The sequence below is a fragment of the Micropterus dolomieu genome, linkage group LG12, assembly GCF_021292245.1.
Source record: "Micropterus dolomieu isolate WLL.071019.BEF.003 ecotype Adirondacks linkage group LG12, ASM2129224v1, whole genome shotgun sequence".
In the NCBI taxonomy this organism is placed as follows: domain Eukaryota; kingdom Metazoa; phylum Chordata; class Actinopteri; order Centrarchiformes; family Centrarchidae; genus Micropterus; species Micropterus dolomieu.
In genome coordinates this window covers 33,415,287-33,425,971 of record NC_060161.1, presented here as the reverse complement: position 1 = coordinate 33,425,971, position 10,685 = coordinate 33,415,287, and the positions used below count along the sequence as shown (strand labels likewise).

At 40.3% G+C, this 10,685-nt stretch overlaps 1 protein-coding gene across 1 annotated transcript; it reads left to right on the top strand.

The window, feature by feature from the left end:
* The first annotated feature begins 6,226 nt into the window (after positions 1-6,226).
* LOC123979934 lies at positions 6,227-8,221 on the top strand. The gene is made up of 7 exons (XM_046064042.1): positions 6,227-6,243; positions 6,603-6,638; positions 7,010-7,043; positions 7,195-7,390; positions 7,469-7,695; positions 7,740-7,959; positions 8,103-8,221. Exons 1-7 carry the CDS (start codon positions 6,227-6,229, stop codon positions 8,219-8,221), a joined length of 849 nt encoding a protein of 282 aa, XP_045919998.1.
* Positions 8,222-10,685: the final 2,464 nt, after the last annotated feature.

Here is a 10,685-nt window from a genome sequence, read left to right as displayed (position 1 = left end):
ATGGCTTGGACGTGCATGGCTGCTTCTGGAACAGGCTCATTAATATTTATTGATGATGTAACTGATGATGGTCGCAGCAGAATGAATTCAGAAGTGGACAGAAACATTTTGTCTGCCAATTTACAGAGAAATGCATTGAAACTAATGGGGAGGAAGTTTATCATGCAGCAGGACAACGAGCCAAAGCACACTGCCAACAAAACAAAGGACTTCATCAGGGGGAAAAGTGGAAGGTTTTAGACTGGCCAAGTCAATCAGCTGACCTTAACCCAACAGAGCTGCATTTCACCTCCTTAAGAGGAGACTGAAGGGAGAAACACCCGAAACAAACAAGAACTGAAAGAAGCTGAGATAAAAGCCTGGAATAGCATCACAAATGAAGAATGCAACAGTTTGATGTCGATGGGTCGCAGCCTTGAGGCAGTTATTGCAAGCAAGGGTTATGCCACCAAATATTAAATGTTATTTACGTTAAGATTAATTGTTCCTGTGCTGTGGTCTAATACAAACGGTGATATGTCATGAGTTGTTTAACACATTGTGGATATACAATACAACCCTACAGTGATATTGCATAATATGATTCTATTATATGCTTACTTATTACTTATGATTGCTCATATGATACTCAATATTGTGTGACATGCTTATCTTTGGTAACTCAGCAGTTAAGACAGTTAGAGGCTTGTGGTGAGCAACAGGAAACCGGACCCGGACATTAATACACTCTGACACACTTCACATTTTTCTTAATACAGTGACACACACTCACATGACAGCCCCTAAGGCACACTATAAATATTCTACACCTATTGACAACTTCCATATAAGGTAACATGGGATGTGCAGCTGGGTGATGTCTCATCAACATATACACAGCTTAGCGGAAGAGTAATCAGACCCTTACTTGGGTAGCGTGCAGGAAGGGTCTGTCTCAATAAAGGTGTGATGTGAATCTGATCTCTCATCTCCTCTAAGTTATTTTCCATCAAACAAATCGGGGAAGTCATTGTACTTCAACAACATCAAGATGTGAATACCAGGAGATAAAAGCTGAAATTCTGAACTCTTGTCTCATACTCATCTTTTGATCTTAAACCCAAATATCTTCAGTGAACAACAAAAACAAAGGGATTTGCCTCACTGTTCCAATACTTTTGGAGGGGATTTCTTCTGATTCTTCCAACACTTCTGCACTTCCTGGCCCTTAGGGATGCATTATTTGACATTCTTCAATTCCAACCAAGCTCTAATCTAGGTCTTTAAACATCGACAATGCATACAGACGATAGGATCATGACTTGATGACATCAGCGTTGTCGGGTCATTTTTCCGAGGCTTTAGCCTAGAACGTTTTGACTGTAAGCTGTAACTCAAGAACGACATCAAAAATATTTGCTTACTAATGCAATAATCTTCATGATGCAGCCTGTCTCACAGGTCTTCAAAGAGCGGAGGCTACTTGCAATAATAATGCTACATTTTGTTTGAAGTTCACGTAACGTGACCCCCCACCGTTACTCAGCCTGGCATTTAGAGAGAGAGAGATAGCGTGAGAGAGAGCACATTGCTCACAGCTTCAAGGGCATGTCAATGACTACTGAATTGTCTCTAGCAAAAATTTTATCAAAACATTTATATATAAATGTTGTCGGTCAGTGTCTAGTCAATGTGGCCCATTTGCTGCACAAACGGTTAACAGTCCGCCTCAAAGTATTATATATAGCTGTCTCTGTCCTCCTCGCTCAGAGGAGCTCTGTTTGACTGTCTGTGCTCCAGGATCTTTCCCTCTGAAGCGGCTAAGAACTGCACTTTTTCAGAGGTGCTCAATAGTGTTGTAGTCAAGACCACCCAAGCCAAGACCAAGACCAGAGTTTATCAAGACTGAGATAGGTCTTACCAGCACCGCCCCCTATTTTGCGTGTCAGTGCTTCTTTTGTTAGGTCTTGTTGTATGAAGTTTTAAAGCCAAACATTATGATGAATGGCACAGCAGCTGCCGGTGTTGTCCTCTCTCACATGTGGTCGGGCACAGCTGATACTATGTGTTACGTAGGCAGGTTATAGGTGACACCAATCTCAAGTCAAGGCTGACAGATTACAGGACACTTCTTTTATCCTAAACCATGATACAGTATTTCCTAAACCTAACCGAGCAGCAACAGTTTTGTCATATCATGTAGTAGGCATGTCTTGTAGCAAGTAGCTTTAGTTAAAAAACTAAAGGGGTCTTAAGAATGGACATAAGAGAAAAGTAGACTTCCTACTGTGTAGTTGGCCAGAACCAGACATAATTGACCCAGATACATTTTTTATACTTCCATTAATGGTATTTCAACAGACAAATTATTTCTGCTGGTAGAGGATTTCGTTTTAATCTAACCAATCATTACTGACAAAGCCGGTCCTATGACATCATTTTCAGTTCACACTGAGGCTACATTATATTAAGTGAGTTTACAGAAATCAGTTCTTCAGAAAAATAACATTTTCAAAATAAAACAGCAACAATGCACAACTTGCAGTTCTCTCCATGTAGACCATCGTGTTCCTGTATCAGGACATATCAGGGCTCGTCCTGGTCTGATCTGATCATTATCATTGGTACAACATGGACACTTTCCACAGACTAGCCAATAGTCAAGACTATTTAATTGAGACTGGGATGTCTGCCCAGCTTTAGTGTTTTTGTCAGCCCTCGCGTTTGTGTGGGTTTTCTCCCACTCTACAAACACATACAGGTTGTTGAGACTGATCATAAAGCCTATTTCCTGCTAACTGTGTGAAAGAAAACCACAACAATGCAAGTGCTACAGACAGAAGGAGGTGGGTTTTTAGTTGGGGTGACTGGTAACCATTAATGTGTTGATCTCAGATGACCAAGACTTAAAATGGAGGAATCAGCTTTACCGTGGCTGCTAGGTACGTAAAAATCTACTTAATGTGTGAATGTTTGTCTCCATGTTGGCTCAAAGATTAGTCCTAAAACATTTCTGTTTTTAAGAGCATCAATGAGTTATAGAGTGAATAATGTGAATACACAGACTGAATTCAGCCGAACAGCATCAACACATCAAATACATGTTAGCCACGACGAGACAGCAGGAATTTAATTAATAATTATTTGGTAATATGGAAGCAAAGAACACACAGTAACACATACATTACAACACATACATCTTCTCTCTCTCCCTCTCACTCTCACTAGCATACATTACTGGCTGCCTAGTGCAAAGTACAAATGCTGTAGAGAATAAAAGAAGCATTCACAAACTCAGTCAGTCATTTAAAGTTTTACATTCATGTCATAAAGTCGCTGCACTGCATGTATCAAATACATACTTCTTATTTAATACTTTGGTAAATGTTCATTAAACAACATCACCCAAAAGCTAATAACCAAGTACCATACCCACGGAGAGGATAAACAGGATTAAATCTGTTCAGGTAACCCTGCCCAGTGCCCTTGTGGACTATTTACACACAACTAAATCCAGGCAAGCAAAGCAAAATAAACAATATAACCACATCAAAAATGGCACACATAGCTGCAGACACACAGAGATGGAGGTGTAGCCTACATTTCACTCACTCTATTTGAAAAGGAAGGCCATTCTCCTGTTTTTCATGGTGACTGTGGTGGTCAATAAACATGTCATAGAATTTCCCACTGGCCTTTAGGTCCTCATCAACAACAGAGTCAATTGATATTTTGGCCAGAAAAACAGTCGCTGAAGTTTGGTGCTACCAGTTAGCCACTCTGTATGAACATAAGTTGGTTTTACTCATTTAGCTTTTGGTGTTGGTCTTCCATCAAATACGCTCTGTCGGCTCTTGTGCTAAATAAAACGTGTGGTCCTCCATTCATACAAATTTCTCTTCTTTTCTTACTTCTGATAAAACGGACTTCCCTTGGCCTCTAGGAGATAACAACACTGATAATATATCATAACATAGAAGAAGAGGAACGCATGTAGAAAATTTTTAAAAATTTAAACACAAAGGTATTCACTATACTGAAGTGCTACAGAAGACAACATTATTTGAAATTAAACAATAAATGAGTTGAAATGACCAACCAGTCATTCAATTTGTAAATCATTCACATGACTTTGTCATTTAGTCAGTGCTTGAAGTGGGCCGGTACACGCCAGTATGCAGTACCGGCACTTACTCTTTAGCGTACCATGGCGTTTTCTTGTGTACTGGTAGTTCTCACAAGCTGCCGGTACTCTCCTCTGCCCTCTCCACATCAGGTTATCTGGGCACAACATGATACTCACCTGTTTCCATTCTCACCTGCTGGTCTCGTGAAAGACAGAGGATGGAAAAGATCGGGTGCCTTTCATGCAGCCATGTGCAGAAAGTTGCTTATCAGTTTCACTTTTTGTGAACAGACCATTTACAGTCAGGATGGGGCAGGACATAAAAAAAGCTGACAGCCATAGGTGTCATTTATACTGGGGATGCTGGGGACAGGTCAGGATCAGAATGTCCCCATCACTTTTTGAAAGCTTTTGTTAAAAATGTTCTGAAAAATAGCTTGCAACAAAAAATGTTACAAATAACAAATGAAAATGCTTTGAGCACAAAAAGAAAACATGCAATGCAATATAAATTTAGAAGAAACAAATGTGTATTTTAGAAGCTACGGATTACTGCATTATATTCCATTATATTCTTATATCTTGAATTGTCACCTACTATTTTGTGTTTCCCTTCACATAAATAAAGACATTTCCACCATAAATTGGTTCAGAGAATGTCTCCAGAATGCAGCAAACTAAGAGTTTAATGCTCAAAAAATTCCCATAAGCCCTGCATTTCAGCATCGAAAATTTCTTCTAAATAGTGTTAAAATAGTGTTGTAGTCAAGACCGCCCAAACTGAAACCAAGTAAAAACCAAAACCAGAGTTTATCAAGATCGAGACAAGACCAAGACTTTTAGGTACTGAAACAAAGTTGAGACCGAGACCGAGGGACGGTGAGACCGAGTCAAGACCAAGATCAGTTCCCCGCATTACATGGCACTCAAAATGTGGAACGAGATCAGAGGTACTTCTGAAATTAATCTGAAAGATCCACATTCCCATAAAAACACCCACATACAAATACTAAGAGCTGAAATCAACGTAAGCATCTTTATTGAACACTCCTTTTCCATGCCTACATTTTCAGGGTAGAGGTGACAGTCATAAACGGGAACAAAACATTTTTAATTAGCGTTATTGGTTCCATTTGAAGCAAAACGTTTTACATCCAATCAAAGATAGGATGTTAACAAATAAATCAGACAATGCAAAAACTATTTATTGATATTCCAAAAGTTATGGTCTTGACTGGTCTTGAAATAAAATCCCGAGTCCTCAATGTCCGAGACCAGGACAAGACCGATTACAAATGCGCTCGAGTCCGAGACAAGACCATCAAAAAGTGGTCTTGAGACCAAGACCAGTATCGAGTAATACAACAATAAATCAGAGACTAACCACCGTGTAGAACATTTTTCTTGCACGATAATTTAATGAATAAAAACAACAAAAACAATGAAACAGTTGTTTTGTCCAACTGGAATTAATATTGTAGACTACAAGTTATAAGCCATATTATATTCTATATTATTTTCTGAAATAATAATAAATACACTGGCATTAGCCTTAATCAAACACATGCCAACGTGTGCTCTTCAGACACTGCATTTTTACTTACTACTGCTCTGTTTAGGTAAATTGATTTTTTTTTCACAACCCACCACCACAAAAAGTACAACTTTCTGACTTTTTGCAGTTCATGACTGTCTTTCTCATGTGCTTGCATTTTACAGCCACTACAGGTCACTGCCACAATAAATGTAAACATGGGTCCTACTTTTATGCTGCACAAACAACCTATATGGTTGTTTTTGTTGAGGAAAGTTTCAAATAAACACAGAATATGTCCTTGAAGGAGATCTATTGTGCTTTTCCATATTTTATGACTTATCTACAATGTTACAATGTTGGATGTTCATGTTAAACGTGGCCAAAGCTTTAGATAATGAGGTTAAAGTATTTAAAAGAAATCCCTCTGATCAAACCCCTCAGATTTCCTCCTGTTCTGAACGCTCTGTTTTCAACATCTTTTTCTACTAATGGCTCCATTCAACAATACATAAAGCCAGATCGAGCTGGTATTCCATGAATGGTCATTTGCTCGGCATAGGTATGCTCAGTCTGTCTGTAGCTCAATGACCACTACAGCCTGGTAAGATGCTTCAGGTCTTAGCCAATCAGAAGACTGTGGGCTTTGAGAGGGGGGGACCTTAAAGAGAAAGGAGCATCTACAGCTTGTTTCAGACAGAGGCTGAAGTGAAGGTCTAGATGAAGAGTCAGCATTTTGAACTTTGAATTGTGCAAAGCTGCCATAGAGGAGTCACAGAACTACAGGCAGTATAATAGGTCTCCTTAAGATCAATATAATTTGTTATTTCCACATCTAATATCAATGTGTGGCTGTCCTTCTGTGCACTACAAGCAGGTTGTTCTTTGTTGTAGAAAGTCCAGATGTCTTGTTGCATGAAAAACCTCAAACCTCAAACCAACCTGAGTGTGATTTCTCTTTAGTTCTGACCTCACTGCTGAGCTGCACAACAAACCAAGGTGAGCAAACTTCTTCTGTCACAGCTGAAAAGTTATTCACTCCCTGATCGAACAGTTAGTGTTTAGGACAGTGTTTGTGGAGGGAAACAGCCACATTACAAATACAATAAAACACTGAATGCAGTTTTGATGCCACAGTGTTGCAGACTGGAGCCAAAGCTAAAACTACTGGTTTAAAAATGTAATCAGTCAGAAACCAGGGCTGCACAGTGTGATGCAGCAGCTATGAAAGACTGGGGGAAAATTACTTGTTGCCAGATCTTCTGCTGTGTTGAACAGCAACGTTGAGAGTTAAATTTGAAAACGTGCAAAAAACATTTGTCTATCAGCTCATATCTGAGATTGATTCAGATTTCTTCTTTGAAACTCAGCACCAGAGATCAGTTCAGCAGTGAAGAAGTGACAGTGAGAAAGTAGGAATATGAGGAATGTGGAGAAAATTAATGCAAATGTTCTCTCTAACCACATCTTTCTGTCTCTTCCTCCAGCCTCTCTGACTGTGAGTCCCAGCAGCTCTCAGCTGTTTGAAGGAGAGTCTGTCTCTCTGAGCTGTGAGGAGGACGACAACTCTGCTGGATGGACGCTGAGGAGGAACACAACCAGAGGAACCAGGACTCAGTGTGGAGCTGACTGGGGAAGATCAGCTGGTTCTTCCTGTAACATCAGCTACATCCTCCCAGGGCACAGTGGAGTTTACTGGTGTGAGTCCAGAGAGGGAGCAACCAGTAACACCATCAACATCACTGTCACTGGTAAGATCAGACTGTGGAGTTAGTGTTGATGAAGCTGTGTGTAAATGATGAAATGCTGTAGTTTGTCTCTGTGTTGAGGTGGACCAGTGATCCTGCAGAGTCCTGTCCTCCCTGTGATGGAGGGACATGATGTCACTCTGCACTGTAAAACAGAGACCCCTCCCTCCAACCTCCCAGCTGGTTTCTATAAAGATGGCTCCCTCATCAGGACTGAGCCTACAGGTCACATGACCATCCACCATGTTAACAAGTCTGATGAAGGCCTCTACAAGTGTAACATCAGAGGTCGTGGAGAGTCTCCATCCAGCTGGATCTCTGTCACAGGTGAGGAGGTTACCTTTGATTTTAGGACTTATTTCATTCAGAGATTCACCTGACCAGGTGGATTCCCTCTACAGACAAACCTAGAACCACAGCTCTGCCTACCCCAACAACCCCGCCTCCTCCAACACCCCCTGCCTCAGCCCCCTTCCAGCTTGTGTTTAGACTGATCTACCACCTATTGGTCTTCTGTCCGTACTGCATCTCCACTGTCCTCATGGTGTCTTTATATCGACACAGGGCCACAGGTAACACTCTGAATTATTCACTGACCTTACAATCAATCAATCAATCAGTCTCACACTGTCACTGGTGTTGGCAATTGACGGTTGTTTCTAACAGATGAATTATCTTGAATCTACATTTTCTTTCTAACCTGCTCTGAATACAGAGTGCAGTGCAGACCTGCCAGTCTCCATGGTGATGACCCTGCCCACCCAGGCTGAGGAGGGATTGGATGAGGACTATGATGATGTCATCACTGATGTCACCACAGAGCATCACTTCTGAGCTGAACCCGTGTGTTCAGTGTGTTCTGGTTCTTAATGAAGCTCAAATGTTTGAGTCATCAGCAAATAAACCCCAGATTTCCTTCATAGATCACAAACAGCAGAGGACCCAGAACACTTCCCTGTGGAACTCCTCATGTTCTAGTTTGACTTGTAGATGACGTTCAACTCAGGATCTCAAACTTCAACAGCAGTGACAGTCTCACTTTAAACTCTTCTAATCTTATTCTGTAAGCAGCTGTGTGAGAGCAGTTGGAGAAAGACTGACTCAGGTGAACTTGATTCATGATACAGACCCCTGGACAAATGGACAAAGCTGTTGACATGTTTTTGGTCCAAATGAAAGCTGAATTTTTGTTTAGTTCAAACGTTTTTTAATCGTGCAACATCTTTAATTTTTTATTTACTACTTTACTACTACATTTTTTAAAGAGGTGGTATTATGCTTTTTGGCTTTCCCCCTCTCCTTTATTAAGTTATATATCTTTTTTGTGCATGTAATAGGTTTGCAAATTGAAAAAGCTCAAAGTCCAGCCCAAAGGGAGTTCCCATCTCCCACAGAAAGCACTGCTCTGAACCGCTTGAAAACAGCTCGTTTGTAGTCCAGCCCTTCACTTCCTTTACTTGTGATGTCACAATGAAAACGCATCATAAAGCTTGCCAAGTGGCTAGCGGGGGTCAGGCACTCCCTCAAACCAAGCTAGTCTGAGCGGAGGCCCTTTAGCTCGACTCGCCATTGTTTGGTTTTCCATTGTAGGAATGTTGTACCTCTACCTGCTTCCAGGTACTTTTTTTTGTATCACCTCACTTCTGTCAAGGTTCGAAGAGAGCTGAGGGGTACAAAAATGTAACATGAAAAAATTACAGACTGCTGATTGGTCAGAGAGAATCGTCACTATTCACTGCATCATCATTGCATGCGCCAGACAGAGGCCAGCAACAGAAAGTTTTATAATTTACAGTTTTCGTAATTTTTTAGGTTTTGTAATTTCATCACTAAATCCACTTCTGAGAAGTTTTGAGGTGAGAAATCAGCTGTGTAGATTTATAATATTGACAGTTTTACGAGAAGTGATGGTGGAACAATGTTGTCAATTTATGGTTACTTTGGTTTAGTTGTACTGTGCACTCCAAGCCTAGATTCTCCCAGGACACTCAGAGCACTCCCAAACTGCCGGGGGCAACCATGTAGCTTTTGGGACTATATTTGCCTGAGCACCCACGGAGAGAGCATGGCATTGAAATGTTTGTAGAGAGTTCGGTTGGTTCTCTCATTTATTCCTGGAAAAGGACACTATGATTACAGCTCCTGATCATTCAAAGACGCAACTGGTAGGACAATTTATGACTGACTGTGTTTGAATATATTGAGTTTTAAATGTTCAGGTTCTGCTTGGATTGTAATTTGCAATTTAAAATAAGTAATGGGGATTTGTTATGTGAATGTTGAACTTGACAGAAGTAACATATGCATGAGTTTAAAAATGGGATTGGTATTTTCTTGTTAAAATCCTAGGTTAAACTTAATGATCGTGTTTAGTTTGGTTTGAAGATTCAATAGCATTTATTTATTACTTCTGTGAGAAAGTGGTATTGTGATTTATGTGTGACTGATTCATGATTTATCTGTAACTAATTCATGTTTGGTTTGTGTATTTGAAAGGTTATCAAACTATATCTACTACTCCATCACTGATCTATCACCTTCAAGAAACTATACCATATTATTCCATCACTGGTCTATTAAACCATCTCAAAGAAAATAAAGAATCAAGAAGTGAAAAGATTGAGTTGTCCTTTGCGTTCTTCAGAGAGAAAAGCAGTTTTTAAATTTGGGCTGAGCTGTAATCAATTAAAAAACACACAGAACTTGACAAACAAAAATTGCTTGAATATTGTCGGAGTTGAGGAGCTCAACTTTAATGATTTCATGTGGGAGAAGGCCAACACATTCTCCCAACTCGTCAAATATTTTCGCTGGGTCAAGACCCCATAATGTCACTACACACCCGTAGTATCCCCTTAGCATCATTTTTGGATGTGTAGGGACAATAAATATGCAAAACTAGTGGTTAACATTGTAAAACGTCTCAGTTTGGAGCTTCACTAAATACATTCAGTGTTGACATTTTGTTTCACACTGTAAACAAACACCAGTCTCATCGGCAAAAGTCCAGTTTCTGGTCCAACCGTCCACCTCAACAACCTCCATACTTGGACTATTCTGTTTTTTGAATCCCACACCTTATTTTAGAGTTCATAAATGACGAGCTTCATCCACTACGTTGACCTATGATGCTAATGAGCTTCCCAGTGTGTTACTAACTGGCACAACAGGTCGTGATCATGCATCCATATGTGACAACTTGGGAGTGAGAACAGATTGAGAAGGTAGATTCCCAAACAGGGCTGACAGACAAAAGGATTCTTCTCCTGTGACAGCAGCTTCAGAATTCAGCCTTCAT